This window comes from Cherax quadricarinatus, chromosome 60 (genome assembly GCF_038502225.1).
Source record: "Cherax quadricarinatus isolate ZL_2023a chromosome 60, ASM3850222v1, whole genome shotgun sequence".
Classification (NCBI taxonomy): Eukaryota; Metazoa; Arthropoda; class Malacostraca; order Decapoda; family Parastacidae; genus Cherax; species Cherax quadricarinatus.
This window is the reverse complement of record NC_091351.1, coordinates 11,748,829-11,772,116: the sequence shown is the minus strand read 5'-3', so window position 1 is coordinate 11,772,116 and position 23,288 is coordinate 11,748,829. Positions and strand designations below refer to the sequence as shown.

General features: G+C 41.8%; 1 protein-coding gene across 2 annotated transcripts in view; it reads left to right on the top strand.

The window, feature by feature from the left end:
- Positions 1-23,288, top strand: part of LOC128694425 (organic cation transporter protein) — an 81,056-nt gene that overhangs the window by 35,846 nt on the left and 21,922 nt on the right. The window contains exons 2-6 of one of the 2 annotated variants that reach the window (XM_070097961.1): positions 10,261-10,392; positions 10,766-10,863; positions 16,616-16,721; positions 17,181-17,295; positions 23,130-23,233. In XM_070097961.1, coding sequence (XP_069954062.1) covers positions 10,776-10,863; positions 16,616-16,721; positions 17,181-17,295; positions 23,130-23,233 — 413 coding nt within the window. In that variant the 5' untranslated portion in view covers positions 10,261-10,392; positions 10,766-10,775. The remainder of the gene's footprint in view (positions 1-10,260; positions 10,393-10,765; positions 10,864-16,615; positions 16,722-17,180; positions 17,296-23,129; positions 23,234-23,288) is intronic. The other variant, XM_070097962.1, reaches the window with a different exon arrangement.

The window sequence follows — 23,288 nt, the reverse complement described above, 5'->3', positions numbered from 1 at the left end:
ACACTGGAGTGTCTTGCACAACACCGGGGTGTCTTACACAACACTGGAGTGCCTTACACAACACTGGAGAGCCTTACACAACACTGGAGTGTCTTACACAACACTGGAGTGTCTTATGCAACACTGGAGTGTCTTACACAACACTTGATTGTCTTTCACAACACTGGAGTGCCTTACACAACACTGGAGTGTCTTACACAAAACTGGGGTGTCTTACACAACACTGGAGAGTCTTTCACAACACTGGAGTGTCTTACACAACACTGGAGTGTCTTACACAACACTGGGGCGTCTTACAAAACACTGGGGTGTCTTACACAACACTGGAGAGTCTTTCACAACACTGGAGTGTCTTACACAACACTGGGGCGTCTTACACAACACTAGGGTGTCTTACTCAACACTGTGGTGTCTTGCACAACACTGGAGTGTCTTACACAACACTGGGGTGTCTCACACAACACTGGGGTGTCTTACACAACACTGGAATGTCTTACACAACACAGGAGTGTCTTACACAACACTGGAGTGTCTTGCTCAACACTGGAGTGTCTTACACAACACTGGGGTGTCTTACACAACACTGGGGTGTCTTACACAACACTGGGGTGTCTTACACAACACTGGGGTGTCTTACACAACACTGAGGTGTCTTACAAAACACTGGGGTGTCTTACACAACACTGGAGTGTCTTACACAACACTGGAGTGTCTTACTCAACACTGGAGTGTCTTACACAACACTGGGGTGTCTTACACAACACTGGGGTGTCTTACACAACACTGGGGTGTCTTAAATAACACTGGGGGTCTTACACAACACTGGGGTGTCTTACACAACACTGGGATGCCTTACACAACACTGGGATGTCTTACACAACACTGGAGTGTCTTACACAACACTGGAGTGTCTTACACAACACTGGGGTGTCTTACACAACACTGGGGTGTTTTACACAACACTGGAATGTCTTGCACAACACTGGGGTGTCTTACTCAACACTGGGGTGTCTTACATAGCACTGGAGTGTCTTACACAACACTGGAGTGTCTTACACAACACTGGAGTGTCTTACACAACACTGCGGTGTCTTACACAACATTGTAATTTCTTGCACGATACTGCTGTGTTGTCTAACACAGGAAATGAACTCCTCGCCTTGCAGTGGGTCTCCTAACCTGGCAGTGGTCTCCTAGCATAGCAGTGGGTGTCCTAAGCTCACAGTGGGTCTCCTAGGCAAGCAGTGGGTCTCCTAGCCTGACAGCGGGTCTCCTAAACTGGCAGCTGGTCTCCTAACCTTGCAGCTGGTCTCTTAACCTGGCAGCTGGTCTTCTAACCTGGCAGCTGGTCTCCTAACCTGGAAGCTGGCCTCCTACCCTGGCAGCTGGTCTCCTACCCTGGCAGTTGGTCTCCTACCCTGGCAGTTGGTCTCCTACCCTGGCAGTTGGTCTTCTACCCTGGCAGTTGGTCTCCTACCCTGGCAGTTGATCTTCTACCCTGGCAGTTGGTCTCCTACCCTGGCAGTTGGTCTTCTTCCCTGGCAGCTGGTCTCCTACCCTGGCAGTTGGTCTCCTACCCTGACAGTTGGTCTCCTACCCTGGCAGTTGGTCTCCTACCCTGGCAGTTGGTCTCCTACCCTGGCAGTTGGTCTCCTACCCTATCAGCTGGTCTCCTTCCCTGGCAGCTGGTCTCCTACCCTGGCAGCTGGTCTCCTACCCTGGCAACTGGTCTCCTACCCTGGCAGCTGACCTTCTACCCTGGCAGTTGGTCTTCTACCCTGGCAGGTGGTCTTCTACCCTGGCAGCTGGTCTCCTCTCCTGGCAGTTGGTCTCCAACCCTGGCAGTTTGTCTCCTACCCTGGCAAATGGCTTTCTACCCTGGCAGTTGGTCTTCTACCCTGGCAGCTGGTCTCCTACCCTGGCAGTTGGTCTTCTACCCTGGCAGCTGGTCTCCTACCCTGGCACTTGGCCTTCTACCCTGGCAGCTGGTCTCCTACCCTGGCAGTTGGTCTTCTACCCTGGCAGTTGGTCTCCTACCCTGGCAGTTGGTCTTCTTCCCTGGCAGCTGGTCTCCTACCCTGGCAGCTGGCCTCCTACCCTGGCAGTTGGTTTTCTACCCTGGTAGCTGGTCTCCTACCCTGGCAATTGGTCTCCTATCCTGGCAGCTGTTCTCCTACCCTGGCAGCTGGTCTCCTACCCTGGCAGTTGGTCTCCTACCCTGGCAGCTGGTCTCCTACCCTGGCAGTTTGTCTGCTACCCTGGCAGTTGGTCTTCTACCCTGGCAGCTGGTCTCCTACCCTGGCAGTTGGTCTCCTACCCTGGCAGTTGGTCTCCTACCCTGGCAGTTGGTCTCTTTCCCCGGCAGTTTGTCTTCTTCCCTGGCGTCTGATTTCCTACCCTGGCAGCTGGTCTCCTACTCTTGCTGTTGGTCTCCTACCCTGGCAGCTGGTCTCCTTCCCTGGCAGCTGGTCTCCTTCCCTGGCAGTTGGTCTTCTACCCTGGCAGTTGGTCTCCTACCCTGGCAGTTGGTCTCCTACCCTATCAGCTGGTCTCCTTCCCTGGCAGCTGGTCTCCTACCCTGGCAGTTGGTCTCCTACCCTGGCAGTTGGTCTTCTACGCTGGCAGTTGGTCTTCTACCCTGGCAGCTGGTCTCCTACCCTGGCAGTTGGTCTCCTACCGTGGCAGTTGGTCTCCTACCCTGGCAGCTGGTCTCCTACCCTGGCAGTTTGTCTCCTACCCTGGCAGTTGGTCTCCTACCCTGGCAGCTGGTCTCCTACCCTGGCAGTTGGTCTCTTACCCTGGCAGCTGGTCTCCTACCCTGGCAGTTGGTCTCCTACCCTGGCAGTTGGTCTCCTACCCTGGCAGCTGGTCTCCTACCCTGGCAGTTGGTCTCTTACCCTGGCAGCTGGTCTCCTTCCCTGGCAGCTGGTCTCCTTCCCTGGCAGTTGGTCTTCTACCCTGGCAGTTGGTCTCCTACCTTGGCAGTTGGTCTCCTACCCTATCAGCTGGTCTCCTTCCCTGGCAGCTGGTCTCCTACCCTGGCAGCTGGTCTCCTACCCTGGCAGTTGGTCTCCTACCCTGGCAGTTGGTCTTCTACGCTGGCAGTTGGTCTTCTACCCTGGCAGCTGGTCTCCTACCCTGGCAGTTGGTCTCCTACCCTGGCAGTTGGTCTCCTACCCTATCAGCTGGTCTCCTACCCTGGCAGCTGCTCTCCTACCCTGGGAGTTGGTCTACTTCCCTGGCAGCTGGTCTCCTACCCTGGCAGCTGGTCTCCTACCCTGGCAGTTGGTCTCCTACCGTGGCAGTTGGTCTTCTGCCCTGGCAGTTGGTCTCCTACCCTGGCAGTTGGTCTCCTACCCTGGCAGTTGGTCTCCTACCCTGGCAGTTGGTCTCCTACCCTGGCAGCTGGTCTCCTACCCTGGCAGTTGGTCTCCTACCCTGGCAGTTGGTCTTCTACCCTGGCAGCTGGTCTCCTACCCTGGCAGTTGGTCTCCTACCGTGGCAGTTGGTCTCCTACCCTGGCAGTTGGTCTTCTACCCTGGCAGCTGGTCTCCTGCCCTGGCAGCTTTTCTCCTACCCTGGCAGTTGGTCTCCTACCCTGGCAGTTGGTCTTCTACCCTGGCAGCTGGTCTTCTACCCTGGCAGCTGGTCTTCTACCCTGGCAGCTGGTCTCCTACCCTGGCAGTTGGTCTCCTACCGTGGCAGCTGGTCTCCTACCCTGGCAGCTGGTCTCCTACCCTGGCAGCTGGTCTCGTGGAGGTAGAGAGGACCTGCACACATAATATATCACAATTAAGTGTTCCTGCCAGGGTCACTAAGTTGACCTTCGCTCCTCTCACTGATGCACCTGTACTGTTATCTTTTTCTCTGTTATTTTGTTCTGTGTTACCTTGTTCCGTTATCTTTTCTCTGTTATTTTGTTCTCTGTTATCTTGCTTTGTGTTATCTTGTTGTGTTATCTTGTTCTGTGTTATCTTGATGTGTGTGTTATCTTGTTACGTTATTTTGTTCTGTGTTATCTTGCTATGTTTTCTTGCTCTGTGTTATCTTGTTATTTTTTCTTGTTCTTTGTTATTTTGTTTTGTTATCTTGTTCAGTTATCTTATGTGTTATCTTCTTCTGTTATCCTGTTTTTGCTATATTCTGTGTTAACTTGTACCTTGTTATCTTGGTCTGTATTATCTTCTCCTGTGTTATTTTATTCGGTTTTATTTTGTTTAGTTATCTTGTTTTGTGCTATCTTGTTCAGTTATCTTGTCCTATTGTCTTGCTCTGTGTTAGCTTGTCTTGTGTTATCTTGTGTTATCTTGTGTTGTGCTATCTTCTGTTACCTTGTATTGTGTTATATTGTTTTGTGTTATCTTGTACTATGTTATGTTGTGTTATTTTGTATTGTTTTATATTGTTCTGTGTTATCTTGTACTGTGTTATCTTATGTTATCGTGTATTGTGTTATATTGTTTTGTGCTATCTTGTACTATGTTATCTTGAACTGTGCTATCTTGTGTTATCTTGTATTGTGTTATATTGTTCTGTGTTATCTTGTACTGTGTTATCTTGTGTTATATTGTTTTGTGTTATCTTGTACTGTGTTATCTTGTACTGTATTAAATTGTTTTGTGTTATCTTGTACTGTGTTATCTTGTACTGTATTAAATTGTTTTGTGTTATCTTGTACTATGTTATCTTGTATTGTGTTATGTTGTGTTATCTTGTATTGTGCTGTATTGTTCTGCGTTATCTTGTACTGCGTTATCTTGTACTGTGCTGTCTTGTACTGCGTTATCTTGTACTATGTTATCTTGTACTCTGTTATTTTGTTCTGTGTTGTATTGTTCTTTGTTATGTTGTTCTTTGTTATCTCGTTCTGTATTATTTTGTGCTGTGTTATCTTGTTATCTCTTATCTTGTAATGTATGATCTTGTTCTGCGTTATCTTGTTCAGTGTTATCTTGTTCTGTGTTATATTGCACTGTTATATTGTACCGTTATCTTGTTTATGTTTTTTGTGTTATCTTGTACTATTATCTTGTTTATTATCTTTTTTGTGTCATCTTATACTGTGTTATCTTGTTCTTTTTTATACTGTTCTGTGTTATCGTGTTCCGTGTCATCTTGCTCTGTGTTATCTTGATCTGTGTTATCTTGTTTATTATATTCTTTTGTGTTATCTTGTTCTGTTTTATCTTGTTCTGTTATCTTGTTCTGTGTTATCCTGCACTGTTATCTTGTTCTGTTATCTTGTTCTGTGCTATCTTGTTCTGTGCTATGTTACGTTATCCCGTTCTATGTTATCTTGCGCTGTTATCTTGTTCTGTCATCTTGTTTTGTGTTATCTAGTACTGTGTTATCTTGCACTGTGTTGTGTTATCTTATACTGTGTTATCTTGTACTGTGTTATCTTGTACTGTGATATCTTGTACTGTGTTATCTTGTTCTATGTTATCTTGTACTGTGTTATCTTGTTCTAAGTTATCTTGTACTGTGTTATCTTGTTCTAAGTTATCTTGTACTGTGTTATCTTACACTGTGTTGTGTTATCTTGTACTGTGTTATCTTGCACTGTGTTGTGTTATCGTGTACTGTGTTATCTTGTACTGTGTTGTCTTGCACTGTGTTATGTTATCTTGTACTGTGTTATCTTGCACTGTATTATCTTGCATTGTGTTGTGTTATCTTGTACTGTGTTATCTTGCACTGTGTTATCTTGCACTGTGTTGTGTTATCTTGTACTGTGTTATCTTTTACTGTGTTGTGTTATCTTTTACTGTGTTATCTTGTACTGTGTTATCTTGTACTGTGTTATCTTGCACTGTGTTATCTTGCACTGTGTTGTGTTATCTTGTGCTGTGTTATCTTGTACTGTGTTATCTTTCACTGTGTTGTGTTATTTTGTACTGTGTTATCTTGCACTGTGTTGTGTTATCTTGTACTGTGTTATCTTGCACTGTGTTGTGTTATCTTGTACTGTGTTGTGTTATCTTGTACTGTGTTATATTGCACTGTTGTGTTATCTTGTACTGTGCTATCTTGTACTGTGTTATATTGCACTGTTGTGTTATCTTGTACTGTGCTATCTTGCACTGTGTTGTGTTATCTTGTACTGTGTTATCTTGTACTGTGTTATCTTGCACTGTGTTGTGTTGTCTTGTACTGTGTTATATTGTACTGTATTATCTTGCACTGTGTTGTGTTATCTTGTCCTGTGTTATCTTGTACTGTGCTATCTTGCACTGTGTTGTGTTATCTTGTACTGTGTTATATTGTACTGTATTATCTTGCACTGTGTTGTGTTATCTTGTCCTGTGTTATCTTGCACTGTGTTGTGTTATCTTGTACTGTGTTATCTTGCACTGTGTTGTGTTATCTTGTACTGTGTTATCTTGCACTGTGTTGTGTTATCTTGTACTGTGTTATCTTGCACTGTGTTGTGTTATCTTGTACTGTGTTATCTTGCACTGTGTTGTGTTATCTTGTACTGTGTTATCTTGCACTCACTGTGTTGTGTTATCTTGTACTGTGTTATCTTGCACTGTGTTGTGTTATCTTGTACTGTGTTATCTTGCACTCACTGTGTTGTGTTATCTTGTACTGTGTTATCTTGCACTGTGTTGTGTTATCTTGTACTGTGTTATCTTGCACTCACTGTGTTGTGTTATATTGTACTGTGTTATCTTGCACTGTGTTGTGTTATCTTGTACTGTGTTATCTTGCACTGTGTTGTGTTATCTTGTACTGTGTTATCTTGCACTGTGTTGTGTTATCTTGGACTGTGCTATCTTGCACTGTGTTGTGTTTTCTTGTAGTGTGTTATCTTGTACGTATGATCTGTAGGCCCTTGATACTTAACAAAGTGCCATGTTTATTGTAGCATTTATCGATGTTTACAACATGTGGGAGTTGCTTTGTTAATTCTCTAAGTGGTGTCGGGGGAGGTGCGCGTCATGGTGATCTCTGTGATGCATCAACTGCTGGCGCATGAATTTCGGGGCACGATTTGCCCTGTTTTTCCTTCATCTTTAGCAAAATAAAAAACAATTCTTGTCTACCCTTTTTATGAGGGGTAGTATTTTTGTATGTCCTGACCATATCTTCTCTTGTTCTTCGTTCCTCCAGTGACAAATACGCATTATTTCTTCGTATCTCATTTCCCTTATATCAGACATTAGTCGTGATGCGCTCCTTGGATTTTTTTAGATTTTGCCACCGCAGTGGTTAGTTTATTGTGCATCCCATATCTATCCTGTGGACGGTAGCGCAAGGGCATATGGATACACAAAAGGCCTAGAAACTAGGCCTCTTGTGTATCAATATCTTATTTTCATTAATAATATATCTTGACATGTCACATAGGTCATTGTACTATCTCTATATTCCTCAATAAGTGGACAATTAAGCACATAGTGTTCAAGACAGTGACCATATGCCTGATCACATAATTTACATTTAGTTTGATCATCATCTGTGTGTCTCCCAAACTGCCAGAAGTACTTGTAACCAAGCCTAAGCCTGGCCACTACAACATCAGTCAGTCTGTACACATTGCACGTTGCTCCATAAACATACTTATCTACGTTCATGTTATCATAGTGGGTTATAGATCTACTCAGGCTTCTAACTACATTCCTACAACAATCATTTTCATTATTTACTTCTCTCCTAATATTATTCCTAATACTAGACACAGATATACCAAAGCTATATTCTACATTCTCCTTCTGGGTACTCTTCTTGGCTAACATATCAACTTTATCATGAAGGAGTAATCCAATGTGTGATGGAATCCAATAACAATTGTACATTAATTCCTTTGTCTAGGATTTTTAAGTATCTATACCTGGCTTCTCCAATGAGCATGTTGTTAGAGTCATTATGTGAGTCAAGAGCCTTCAGTGATGACAAAGAATCAGTAATGATGATAGTCAGGCTCAGTGCCATAAGTTAGCTTTAGCGCTATTAGGATTGCAAACAATTCAGTTTGCAGTGTAGACGCCCAGTTGTTAATTCTTATGCCTAGTTCAACAAATTTATTATCGTTCTTAACTAGGGAGGTTGCAACAGGAGCAGTTGCAGCCCTGCCAGAAGACTCCTGTTTAGATCCATCAGTGTATAAAACTTGTGATAACTTATTACTACCAGCTAGGCGAGATTACTAACAATGAGCGTCTGGGGAGGGACTTGCAGGTATGTGATATTAAATGAACACATCTTCCATGGAGGGGTGAAATGCTCTTGTTGTCTACAGTGATACAGTTCATGCAGGTTATAAAACTTAATATACTCTTTCAAAATTCCCTTTTTAGTTTTTAAGGTAGAAGGTTTCACATGGAGGCCACATACTCAATAATGAATCTTACCTATGAGGAAACACACCAAAATTTTGTTAAAACTGGAACCAAAACAATTCTAGAACTAGGAAAAAGAGAACAACTTTGCAGTACCTAGAGTCAGTGGTCTGACTTCAAAGACATTTTTCTGTATAGCATTAAAAGAGTGTAATAGACTGCCTGCACATTTCAAAGCCTGTCATAGCATGAGCCAGTTCAAGAAGAAAGCCAAAATGTACCTTATGAATTAGGCTACAGAAAGGGAGGAGTGATTTTTTTTTGTATATCTAACATATATGTACATAATCTGATCCTATCTTTAATGACAATGAAAATAACTAATTTTACCTCTCCCTTAGTATACCTTCTTCTGTTGTAACTGCTTTTACATAGTTAAGATGCTTCCCTATTTTTGACTTTTAAATATAAATAATACTTATCACAAGGACCCTAATGACAATAAGTCACTTTGACTTTTTTGGGTTATCCCAGGTTCTCTATACATATGCTGCTATGTACGATAATTATAATCTATGTAACTGTGTTTCTGTGTACCTGAATAAACTTACTTGGGTTCCTGAGAGCCAACATGCCTCGGGAGGTGCTCGGTTCTAAAATCTCTTTATTACTCGTCTCCCAGCTTCATAACTTTACTTTTCCTAGGGATGAATCCCAGTAACTACTTATGCAGTTCTTCTTGCAGGTGGTATCCATTTCTTCTCACAGGTGGTATCCAGTTCTTCTTGCAGGTGGCATCCAGTTCTTCTTGCAGGTGGTATCCAGTTCTTTTTGCAGGTGACATTCAGTTCTTCTTGCAGGTGGTATCCAGTTCTTCTTGCAGGTGGTATCCAGTTCTTCTTGCAGGTGGTATCCAGTTCTTCTTACAGGTGGTATCGAGTTCTTCTTGCAGGTGGTATCCAGTTCTTCTTGCAGGTGGTATCGAGTTCTTCTTGCAGGTGGCATTCAGTTCTTCTTGCAGGTAGTATCCAGTTCTTCTTGCAGGTGGTATCGAGTTCTTCTTGCAGGTGGTATCCAGTTCTTCTTGCAGGTGGTATCGAGTTCTTCTTGCAGGTGGTATCCAGGTCTTCTTGCAGGTGGTATCGAGTTCTTCTTGCAGGTGGTATCCAGGTCTTCTTGCAGGTGGTATCGAGTTCTTCTTGCAGGTGGTATCCAGTTCTTCTTGCAGGTGGTATCGAGTTCTTCTTGCGACCTTCTTTGATCTACAAACAATTCATAACAGGTACCTTACTGACAGGTCTCCTCAAATTCGACTTATATTTTTATTACTTTCATTACGATATTGTACCATCTTTGATCCGATGACGCAGACTGAAATTAATTATTTATTATCACCAAGAAATGTTAATTACTAATAATGTGAGTTAACTGAGAGAGTTAGTTCAGTTAACAAAACAGAAGAGAAGGATAGAGCTATGCCACAAAGTATAGACGCCACAAATCTCAAGTTCACACCGAAATTTTTTCTGAAATGTTGCTGATGTGGTGTTGAATCCTATCCAAATGATTATTGGATTCGACTTTTACTCTGCAACAGGATTTAATGTTTTATATTTATAAACAGATGCTTAAAATCTTCTTTACAAGCAGACACTGATGGTGGAGGGTTGATCAAGTATAGACGATCATACCACATAAAGTCAACGAAAAGTGGCACCTCTAGCTAGAAAATATGTTGCTAGTAAATCTATTTTTCTTTAATTTTGATATAGAAGGTCGAATAATAATTGATGTATTTAATTTACAATTGTTGTCTAGTGCAGTGAGTTAGAGTACAAGTACAAGAGTGCAAGAGTACAAGAGTACAAGAGTGCAAGAGTACAGGAGCACGAGAGTACAAGAGTGCACTGGTTAAATCCAGTCACACCTTACTCTCACCACAACAATTTTTTTTTATTCCTTATATTATATATAGGTTGAGAGGTAACCAGGTAAAACACACACAAGAGGTACGATAAAGCTCTTGGAGCAGGGAGAGAGGACCTAGTAGCGACCAGCAGAGAGGCGGGACCAGGAGCCGTGAATCGACCTCTATAACCACATAAAGGTGAATACACACACACACACACACACACACACACACACACACACACACACACACACACACACACACACACACACACACACACACACACACACACACACACACACACACACACACATATATATATATATATATATATATATATATATATATATATATATATATATATATATATATATATATATTAAATTCAATATTGCTGTAGATACCAAAAATAGCAAGTAATTCCAGTTTACTCAGAAAATCTATACAAAGAGTGAGAAATGGTTACTTCTTTTTGGCCGCACCCAAAACAAAATAGAGATGAGAAAGACTGACATAGTGAATATCACTGAGATGATGAAACTATCGCAGCTTCTTACCTTGCCCACCACAGCATCTTACAGATGAGCAGCAGCAACAAGTTTGACGATCTACTCACCCGCCTGGGCACCGGAAGATGGAATCTTATGTACTTCCTGAGTGCTGGCTACTGTGAGTACATGTTATCGTGTGTTTAGTTTATCACTATTTATCTTCTCACATTCATCTTTACTCTTATCTATCTTACCTCCATCTTAGCATCACGTATAATAATTTCATGAGTATAATTATGTTAAACCTTATGTCTATGATTAAAATCAGAGTTTAGATTAGCAAGACCATAAGAAAAGGTAAATACTAGACGAGGAATGAGGTTAATCACAAGTGAAGATACCCGAAATATACAGGATGCTAGTGGTTTTTCTGTTGTGGTTAATATTCTATTATATGTAAACTATCGTTATATATAACAATGGTTATAAATGACCATAATTTTTAAAAGGGTGGACCGGTAAGCCAGCTGAAGGCCTCGGTCAGATGACCAAAAGCTCCAAAGGCGGGTCATCATCTGACTAAGACCCGCGTCAGGAAACATTTGTCCTGTTTCCTGACGAACCTTACCTAACCTAACCTATGTAAACTAAATTTTGTATACAGCACAAAGAAATCAAGTTTGTTGTACCATTGCTCCTTGGGAGGTCTTCAGGAGAGTTGGGTACAAGGCTACATTATCACCTTCACCAGGTTGAGAAGGTTTCTTGTGAAATAAGTGTTCAGTCTAGCGCTTGCTGATGCTTTAGAGAGCTGTCCTCTCTGAGCTCACCAGCTCTGCCAACTTGTGTCGTTGTTAATGAGACGGTCAAGTTACTCCTTGGTAAATTGATCTTTATCATGAAAGCAAATAGAAGGAAGAATAATACCCATTGTCTTAGCAACAGCCTCTGCCCTGCTGTTGCCAGGGCTGCTGGCAGGATTGTAAGTCACCATGCAGCCTCAATAATGAAACCAGTTCAGCTTTGTTTGGGATTCAATAAATGCTTGAGGCACATGCCTTCGCAGCGAGGGTATTTATATGTGCTAACTTAACAGATCATGTACATTTGATTACACTGACTTAGCCAATACCTTTAAATTATACAAGATACTGCTCTGTGATGTTCATCAGTATTTCCCTGAATTTTATCCATTCATCCAATCGTGTTATAGTGGCTTGCTGGAAATGAATCTACTCCTACCTTATCTCCCAAAACATACTCAACCCCTGCCAATTTGGATTCAGGCCTAATAAAAATACTAATGATGCTATTATACACATGCTAGAACATATATACACTGCAATAGAGAAAAAAGAAGTCCCACTGGGGATCTTCATTGACTTACGTAAAGCTTTTGATACAGTTGACCATGACTTGCTCCACGTAAAATTGTCACACTATGGTATAAGAGGGCACTCCCTCAACTACCTCAAGTCTTACCTCAGCAACAGAAGCCAATATGTGTACGCAAATGGGGCAAACTCTTCTGCGCAACCAATTACAGTTGGTGTCCCACAGGGAAGTGTCCTTGGCCCTCTTCTCTTTCTCCTATACATAAATGACCTTCCAAATGCTTCGCAATTACTCAAACCCACACTATTTGCAGATGACACTACATACGTCTTCTCTCACCCGAGCCCAGTCACGCTAGCCAGTACTGTAAATACCGAATTACAGAAAATATCTACCTGGATGAGGACTAACAAACTTACACTAAACATTGACAAAACCTACTTCATTCAGTTTGGTAACAGAGCTACAGATGTCCCTCTTAACATAATGATAAACGGATCACCTATCACAAAGCTAACAGAGGGAAAATTCTTAGGAATCCACCTTGATAATAGACTCAAATTTCATACACATATACAACAAATTTCTAAGAAAATTTCCAAGACTGTAGGCATACTATCGAAGATACGGTACTATGTTCCACAGTCAGCCCTCCTGGCCCTATATCACTCTCTTATTTACCCCTATCTCATCTATGGAATTTGTGCATGGGGCTCAACAACAATTAACCATCTCAGACCACTAATTACCCAACAAAAGGCTGCAGTTAGAATGATAACAAATTCTCACTACAGGCAGCACACTCCACCAATATTCAATACACTAAACCTACTCACCATACAAAACATCCATACTTATTACTGCACCTATTACATACATAGAACACTTAACTCTGATATTAACCCTCCCCTCAAACATCTCCTTGCCAACCTCAACAGAACACATGACCATAACACAAGGCACAGATCACTCTTTGATGTTCCTCGTGTCCATCTCACACTATGCAAAAACTCAATGCACATAAAAGGCCCTAAAATCTGGAATTCATTACCTGTAAATATAAAAGAAACACTACCTGTTTATAAATTCAAGTCTCTTCTCAAAGATCACTTACTCACCCAAAACCAAATAAATACTGAATAACTGAACCTTATAAATTGTATATCTTAAATGTTTCTCACAATTATATCACATAAATGTTAAATCTAAAACCGAATCTAACTTTATTATTTTTTAAATACACTACCTAACAGAATCCTTCATATGACTGAATGCAACCATATGACCTGTCTTTGTAATACTCACTTGTGCTTTATAGTAATCTGTTTACATTAATGTTTTATCACTGATTTCATCATTGCTTAGTTAATCTTAAGTTAATTTTAAGCCAGCCCGTAATGCTATGCATAGTATAAGTGGCTTTGGCATGCTGCTCTTATCTGTATTTTTTTGTACCTCTGTATGTGTGCTCAAATTGGAAATAAATAAATAAATAAATAAATAAATGATCTGTATAACCATGGGTTTTCTACATGCACAACCAAATGTCACACATCACTGCACAAACATTGCATCCTGTGGAAATGAATCTTCGACTTTGACTCGGATGAAGGTGTGCAGCTGAAGGACCTTCAAGCGAAGGTGTACAGCTGGAGGACCGTCCCTCGCCTCTCTGCCTGGTGGCAAAAGCCCTCGCTTCACACGGTGAGGGGTCCGGGTTTGATTCCCGGTTAAGGGGTGGAAACATCGGACGTGTTTCTTTACACCTGTTGTCTATATTCACCCATCAGTAAAATGGGTACCTAGGTGTTAGTGGACTGGTGTGGGTCGCATCCTGGGACAAAACTGACCTAATTTGCCCTAAATGCTCAGCATAACAAGCGACTTTCTACATAGTAGTATGTCATTGATGTCAGCTAGGCCTGTATACCTTGTACATCTGAAGATATTATAATTATTATTATATTATTATTATTATTATTATTATTATTATTATTATTATTATTATTATTATTATTATTATTATTATTATTATTATTGATCATTAAGAGTCACAGGAAGTGTGTCCGGTGGCCTCAATTTCTGGTTTCCTAGAGGACATTTATGAAAATAGAAGATCTCGCAGTGAATCAATGACTCTCCTTAAACCCTATCAAGTGTAGAGAAGTTTTCCTAGCCAACAGATCATTGACAAAATCTGGGTAGTCAGAGATCGCAAAGTCAAACACTGGCTTGGGTTGAGCAAGTTGGCAGCTTCTGTGCAAGTACTTCTAATTTCTACATTGACATGCAGACAGTGAGGAGTGCTACCAAGTATGAGAGCCCCGTTTACTTCCTCCTTCGTCCTTAAGGCACATGATGGAACACCGGAGAAAAACATTTTAATTTTTTCAGGTATCAGTCCAGCATTAGAGCTATTGACAAACGTTGTTATCTCTGAAAGGAGAATCTCTGTAACTGAACTAAGACTTAGGTTAACTGTCTGTATACTGTTTACTGTGTCATATTCCAGTGTAACGCCCTACAGAACCTGCTGGGAATGACACAATCGCTCTATGAATTTCTGACTCTGTAAGGTTAAAGGTGATGTGATGGAGTCATAGGTACCATTTTTCTTGGTGATACTGGCCGCCCTGCGTGGGTGCTAATTTTTTTAGTGATTGAGCTGTGACAATATCTCTGGATGCTGTGACGTCTCCGGATGCTGTGACATCATCCCTGAATGCTGTGACATCATCTCTGGATCCTGTGACATCTCTGGATGCTGTGATATCTCTGGGGGCTGTGACAATATCTCTGGATGCTGTGACATCATTTCTGGATGCAGTGACATCATCTCTGGATGCAGTGACATCCTTTCTGGATGCTGTGACATCATCTCTGGATGCAGTGACGTCATCTCGGAATGCTGTGACATCATCTCTGGATGATGTGACATCTCTGGATATTGTGACATCCTCTTTGGATGTTGTGACATCCTCTTTGGATGGCGTGACATCTCTGGATGCAGTGATATCATCTCTGGATGCAGTGATATCATCTCTGGATGCTGTAACACCATCTATGGATGCAGTGACATCATATCTGGATGCTGTAATACCATCTCTGGTTGCAGTGATATTTCTGGATGCAGTGACATCATCTCTGAATACTGTGACATAATCTCTGGTGATTATTCTCCGCACATATGTTCTCGCTATCAGTGCGACTTTCACTGATTCTCTCTAGACAGAAAGATAAATAGATCAATCATCAACGTCAATTAAGGGAGTGTCGTAGCCTACTGCTCTAGCGACTTGTGATTTACCTACTCTAGTTTTGCACATGTACTCACCTATTTGTACTCACCTATTTGTGGTTGCAGGGGTCGAGTTACAGCTCCTGGCCCCGCCTCTTCACTGATCGCTACTAGGTCCTCTCTCTCCCTGCTCCATGAGCTTTATCATACCTCGCCTTAAAACTATGTATGGTTCCCGCCTCCACTACGTCACTTTCTAGGCTATTCCACGGCTTGACTACTCTATGACTGAAGAAATACTTCCTAACATCCCTTTGATTCATCTGAGTCTTCAACTTCCAATTGTGACCTCTTGTGTCTGTGTCCCATCTCTGGAACATCCCGTCTTTGTCCACCTCGTCTATTCCGCGCAGTATTTTATATGTCGTTATCATGTCTCCCCTGACCCTCCTGTCCTCCAGTGTCGTCAGGCCGATTTCCCTCAACCTTTCTTCGTAGGACAATCCCCGTAGCTCTGGGACTAGTCTTGTTGCAAACCTTTGCACTTTCTCTAATTTCTTGACGTGCTTGACTAGGTGTGGATTCCAAACTGGTGCTGCATACTCCAGTATGGGCCTGACGTAAATGGTATACAGAGTCTTGAACGAATCCTTACTGAGGTATCGGAACGCTATCCGTAGGTTTGCCAGGCGCCCGTATGCTGCAGCAGATATCTGATTGATGTGCGCCTCGGGAGATATGCTCGGTGTTATACTCACCCCCAGATCTTTTTCCTTGAGTGAGGTTTGCAGACTTTGGCCGTCTAAACTATATTGTGTCTGCGGTCTTCTTTGCCCTTCCCCAATCTTCATGATTTTGCATTTGGCAGGGTGTGTGTGTGTGTGTGTGTGTGTGTGTGTGTGTGTGTGTGTGTGTGTGTGTGCGTGTGTGTACGTAGGTTATTGTACGTTCTGTACCTTCTCATTCTTCATTCTCTTGTACTTCGCATTATCAACCAGCCAACATTAATATGGATCAATTTCAGATTTGCTGATATATTCACATCTTTGAAATAGAGATATTAATCATATTATTACCATAATAGTTATTATTATGATTATTATCATCACGATTATTATTATTATTCTTATTAGTAGTAGTAATTGTAGTAGTAGTAGTAGTAATAGTATTAGTAATAGTAGTTGTGGTGGTAGTATTAGTAGTAGCAGTGGTGATAACAATAGTTGTAGTAGAAATAATAATAGTATCTTCCTAATTACCATAGACAAACTAATTATCCTGCACTAGTTCACCACCACCAGGGTACCTGCGTCGTGCTATGACCCTCTACCTTCTACATGTTTCTTACACCGTACAGGGTACCTGTTGCTGCCAGGCCAGACCTTCAGTGTTATCTTTATGGCGCCAGCACTCAACTACACATGTCGTCCACCAGAAGGAAACCACACAGTACATGTTTCTGAGTACGTTTTTTTTTTCTTCCTCTTTTTGTGCATTCATATACAGTACATATATGTATGTATGCATATATATATACACAACAACCACTGTGATAAAATAGTGAACTTCCAAGAGCTTTCGTGATTTCTCACATTATCAAGGAACTGTTCCATGAATATGTATATATATATATATATATATATATATATATATATATATATATATATATATATATATATATATATATATATATATATATATATATATATATATATATATATATATATATATATATATATATATATATATATATATATATATATATATATATGCAACGACGAAGAAGTGGTTTTTAACCAATAACAAACCGTGGCTAGCTTGGGATCGAACCCGTGTTATTTCTTATTATAATTCGTAAAGCATAGTGTCAGTACTCAGTTGTACTTACTTACTTGTACTCACCCACTTGTACTCATCTACAGAGACTCATGCTACTACTCAATCAACAAGTCGTCTTTGGTGGGTGTGGAGGAGGAGGAGCCTTGTACTGAGTGGGACTTTGACACCTCTGTCTTCAGCACCACTCTCACCTCTGAGGTACAGTGTGCAGTCTGACTCACCTCGCGTACCTGTACCTCAAACTGAGCAAAGTTAATTATTAATCTCTCATAGTGTGTCTCCCACAGTGTGTCTCCCATAGTGTGTCTCTCCCACAGTGTATGTCTCCTACAGTGTGTGTCTCCCACAGTGTGTGTCTCCCACAGTGTGTGTCTCACACAGTGTGTCTCCCACAGTGTGTGCTTCCCACAGTGTGTGTGTCTCCCACAGTGTGTGTCTCACACAGTGTGTCTCCCACAGTGTGTGTCTCCCACAGTGTGTGCTTCCCACAGTGTGTGTCTCCCACAGTGAGTCTCCCACAGTGTGTGTCTCCCACAGTGTATGTCTCCCACAGTGTATGTCTCCTCCAGTGTGTGTCTCCCACAGTGTGTGTCTCCCACAGCGTGTCTCCCACAGTGTATGTCTCCTACAGTGTGTGTCTCCCACAGTGTGTGTGTGTCTCCCACAGTGTGTCTCCCACAGCGTGTCTCCTACAGTGTGTGTCTCCCACAGTGTGTCTCCCACAGCGTGTCTCCTACAGTGTGTGTCTCCCACAGCGTGTCTCCCACAGTGTATGTCTCCCACAGTTTGTGTCTCCCACAATGTGTGTCTCCCACAGTGTGGGCTTCCCACAGTGTGTGTCTCCCACAGTGTGTCTCCCACAGTGTGTGTCTTCCACAGTGTGTCTTCCACAGTGTGTCTCCCACAGTGTGTCTCCCACAGTGTGTGTCTCCCACAGTGTGTGTCTCCCACAGTGTGTGTCTCCCACAGTGTATGTCTCCCACAGTGTGTTTCCCACAGTGTGTGTGTCTCCCACAGTGTGTGTCTCCCACAGTGTGTCTCCCACAGTGTGTCTCCCACAGTGCGTGTCTCCCACAGTGTGTGTCTCCCACAGTATGTGTCTCCAACAGTGTGTCTCCCACAGTGTGTCTCCCACAGTGTGTCTCCCACAGTGTGTGTCTCACACAGTGTGTTTCCCACAGTGTGTCTCCCAAAGTGTGTCTCCCACAGTGTGTCTCCCACAGTGTCTCCCACAGTGTCACCCACAGTGTATGTCTTCCACAATGCGTCTCCCACAGCTTCCACAGAGTATGTCTCACACAGTGTGCATCTCCCACAGTGTGCATCTCCCACAGTGTGCATCTCCCACAGTGTGCATCTCCCACAGTGTGTATCTCCCACAGTGTGTGTTTCCCATAGTGTGTGTCTCCCACAGCGTGTGCTTCCCACAGTGTGTTTTTCACAGTGAGTGTTTTCCACAGTGTACTGGCGTTTTATTATATATATATATATATATATATATATATATATATATATATATATATATATATATATATATATATATATATATATATATATATATATATATATATATATATATATATATAAAGTTTTGGAGTGAGATTAACAAGTTAAGGAAGCCTAGAGAAGAAATGGATTTGTCAGTTAAAAATAGGAGAGGAGAGCTATTAAATGGAGAGTTAGAGGTATTGGAAAGATGGAGGGAATATTTTGAGGAATTGTTAAATGTTGATGAAGATAGGGAAGCTGTGATTTCGTGTATAGGGCAAGGAGGAATAACATCTTGTAGGAGTGAGGAAGAGCCAGTTGTGAGTGTGGGGGAAGTTCGTGAGGCAGTAGGTAAAATGAAAGGGGGTAAAGCAGCTGGGATTGATGGGATAAAGATAGAAATGTTAAAAGCAGGTGGGGATATAGTTTTGGGGTGGTTGGTGCAATTATTTAATAAATGTATGGAAGAGAGTAAGGTACCTAGGGATTGGCAGAGAGCATGCATAGTTCCTTTGTATAAAGGCAAAGGGGACAAAAGAGTGCAAAAATTATAGGGGAATAAGTCTGTTGAGTATACCTGGTAAAGTGTATGGTCGAGTTATTATTGAAAGAATTTTTAAGAGTTAGACGGAGAGTATAGCAGATGAACAAGGAGGTTTTAGGAAAGGAGTGTGTAGACCAAGTGTTTACAGTGAAACATATAGGTGAACAATATTTAGATAAGGGTAAAGAGGTTTTTGTGGCATTTATGGATTTGGAAAAGGCGTATGACAGGGCGGATAGGAGGGCAATGTGGCAGATGTTGCAGGTGTATGGTATAGGAGGTAGGTTACTGAAAGCAGTGAAGAGTTTTTACGAGGATAGTGAGGCTCAGGTTAGGGTATGTAGGAAAGAGGGAGATTATTTCCCAGTAAAAGTAGGCCTTAGACAAGGATGTGTGATGTCACCGTGGTTGTTTAATATATTTATAGATGGGGTTGTAAGAGAAGTAAATGCGAGGGTCTTGGCAAGAGGCGTGGAATTAAAAGATAAAGAATCAAACACAAAGTGGGAGTTGTCACAGTTGCTTTTTGCTGATGACGCTGTGCTCTTGGGAGATTCTGAAGAGAAGTTTCAGTGGTTGGTAGATGAATTTGGTAGGGTATGTAAAAGAAGAAAATTAAAAGTGAATATAGGAAAGAGTAAGATGGTGAGGATAACAAAAAGATTAGGTGACGAAAGATAGGATATCAGATTGGATGGAGAGAGTATGGAGGAGGTGAATGTATTCAGATATTTAGAAGTGGACGTGTCAGCAGATGGGTCTATGAAGGATGAGGTGACTCATAGAAATGATGAGAGGAAAAAGGTGAGTGGTGCACTTAGGAGTGTGGAGACAAAGAACTTTGTCCATGAAAGCAAAGAGAGGAATGTATGAAAGTATAGTTGTACCAACACTCTTATATGGGTGTGAAGCATGGGTGATGAATGTTGCAACGAGGAGAAGGCTGGAGGCAGTGGAGATATCATGTCTGAGGGCAATGTGTGGTGTGAATATAATGCAAAGAATTCGTAGTTTTGAAATTAGGAGGTGTGGGATTACCAAAACCCTTATCTAAATATTGTTCACCTATATGTTTCACTGTAAACACTTGGTCTACACACTCCTTTCCTAAAACCTCCTTGTTCATCTGCTATACTCTCCGTCTAACTCTTAAAAATTCTTTCAATAATAACTCGACCATACACTTTACCAGGTATACTCAACAGACTTATTCCCCTATACTTTTTGCACTCTTTTGTCCCCTTTGCCTTTATACAAAGGAACTATGCATGCTCTCTGCCAATCCCTAGGTACCTTACTCTCTTCCATACATTTATTAAATAATTGCACCAACCACCCCAAAACTATATCCCCACCTGCTTTTAACATTTCTATCTTTATCCCATCAATCCCAGCTGCTTTACCCCCTTTCATTTTACCTACTGCCTCACGAACTTCCCCCACACTCACAACTGGCTCTTCCTCACTCCTACAAGATGTTATTCCTCCTTGCCCTATACACGAAATCACAGCTTCCCTATCTTCATCAACATTTAACAATTCCTCAAAATATTCCCTCCATCTTCCCAATACCTCTAACTCTCCATTTAATAGCTCTCCTCTCCTATTTTTAACTGACAAATCCATTTATTCTCTAGGCTTCCTTTACTTGTTAATCTCACTCCAAAGCTTTATATATATATATATATATATATATATATATATATATATATATATATATATATATATATATATATATATATATATATATATATATATATATATATATATATATATATATATATATATATATATATATATATATATATATATATATATATAGATATATATATATATATATATATATATATACATATATATATATATATATATATATATATATATATATAAATATATATATATACATATATATATATAGATATATATATATATACATATATATATATACATATATATATATCCTCCCACAGTGTGTACTGGTGTTCACGTATATATCCTCCCACAGCGTGTACTGGTGTTCATGTATATATCCTCCCACAGTGTGTACTGGTGTTCATGTATATATCCTCCCACAGTGTGTACTGGTGTTCATGTATATATCCTCCCACAGTGTGTACTGGTGTTCACGTATATATCCTCCCACAGTGTGTACTTGGGTTCACGTGTATATCCTCCCACAGTATGTACTGGTGTTCACGTATATATCCTCCCACAGTATGTACTGGTGTTCACGTATATATCCTCCCACAATGTGTACTGGTGTTCATGTATATATCCTCCCACAGTGTGTACTGGTGTTCACGTATATATCCTCCCACAGTGTGTACTGGTGTTCACGTATATATCCTCCCACAGTGTGTACTGGTGTTCATGTATATATCCTCCCACAGTATGTACTGGTGTTCACGTATATATCCTCCCACAGTGTGTACTGGTGTTCATGTATATATCCTCCCACAGTATGTACTGGTGTTCATGTATATATCCTCCCACAGCGTGTACTGGTGTTCATGTATATATCCTCCCACAGTATGTACTGGTGTTCACGTATATATCCTCCCACAGTGTGTACTGGTGTTCACGTATATATCCTCCCACAGTGTGTACTTGGGTTCACTTATATATCCTCCCACAGTGTGTACTGGTGTTCATATATATATCCTCCCACAGTGTGTACTTGGGTTCACGTATATATCCTCCCACAGTGTGTACTTGGGTTCACGCATATATCCTCCCACAGTGTGTACTGGTGTTCATATATATATCCTCCCACAGTGTGTACTTGGGTTCACGTATATATCCTCCCACAGTGTGTACTTGGGTTCACGTATATATCCTCCCACAGTGTGTACTGGTGTTCACATATATATCCTCCCACAGTGTGTACTTGGGTTCACGTATATATCCTCCCACAGTGTGTACTGGTGTTCACATATATATCCTCCCACAGTGTGTACTTGGGTTCACGTATATATCCTCCCACAGTGTGTACTTGGGTTCACGTATATATCCTCCCACAGTGTGTACTGGTGTTCACATATATATCCTCCCACAGTGTGTACTGGTGTTCACATATATATCCTCCCACAGTGTGTACTTGTGTTCACGTATATATCCTCCCACAGTGTGTACTTGGGTTCACATATATATCCTCCCACAGTGTGTACTGGTGTTCACATATATATCCTGCCACAGTGTGTACTGGTGTTCACATATATATCCTGCCACAGTGTGTACTTGGGTTCACTTATATATCCTGCCACAGTGTGTACTTGGGTTCACGTATATATCCTCCCACAGTGTGTACTTGGGTTCACGTATATATCCTCCCACAGTGTGTACTTGGGTTCACGTATATATCCTCCCACAGTGTGTACTTGGGTTCACGTATATATCCTCCCACAGTGTGTATTTGGGTTCACGTATATATCCTCCCACAGTGTGTACTTGGGTTCACGTATATATCCTCCCACAGTGTGTACTTGGGTTCACGTATATATCCTCCCACAGTGTGTACTTGGGTTCACGTATATATCCTGCCACAGTGTGTACTTGGGTTCACGTATATATCCTCCCACAGTGTGTACTTGGGTTCACGTATATATCCTGCCACAGTGTGTACTTGGGTTCACGTATATATCCTCCCACAGTGTGTACTTGGGTTCACATATATATCCTCCCACAGTGTGTACTTGGGTTCACGTATATATCCTCCCACAGTGTGTACTTGGGTTCACGTATATATCCTCCCACAGTGTGTACTTGGGTTCACGTATATATCCTCCCACAGTGTGTACTTGGGTTCACATATATATCCTGCCACAGTGTGTACTTGGGTTCACGTATATATCCTGCCACAGTGTGTACTTGGGTTCACGTATATATCCTCCCACAGTATGTACTTGGGTTCACGTATATATCCTCCCACAGTGTGTACTTGGGTTCACGTATATATCCTGCCACAGTGTGTACTTGGGTTCACGTATATATCCTGCCACAGTTCGGGCTGGTGTGCGGGAAGGCCTACCTCCGAGCCACCTTCCAGAGCGTCTACATGTTCTCGACCATCTTCAGCTCTCTCATCAGTGGCTACATAGCAGATAAGTAAGAGTCCTCTGTGTGCGTTGATGCTCTTGATCCAGAGAGCTACAACTACCTT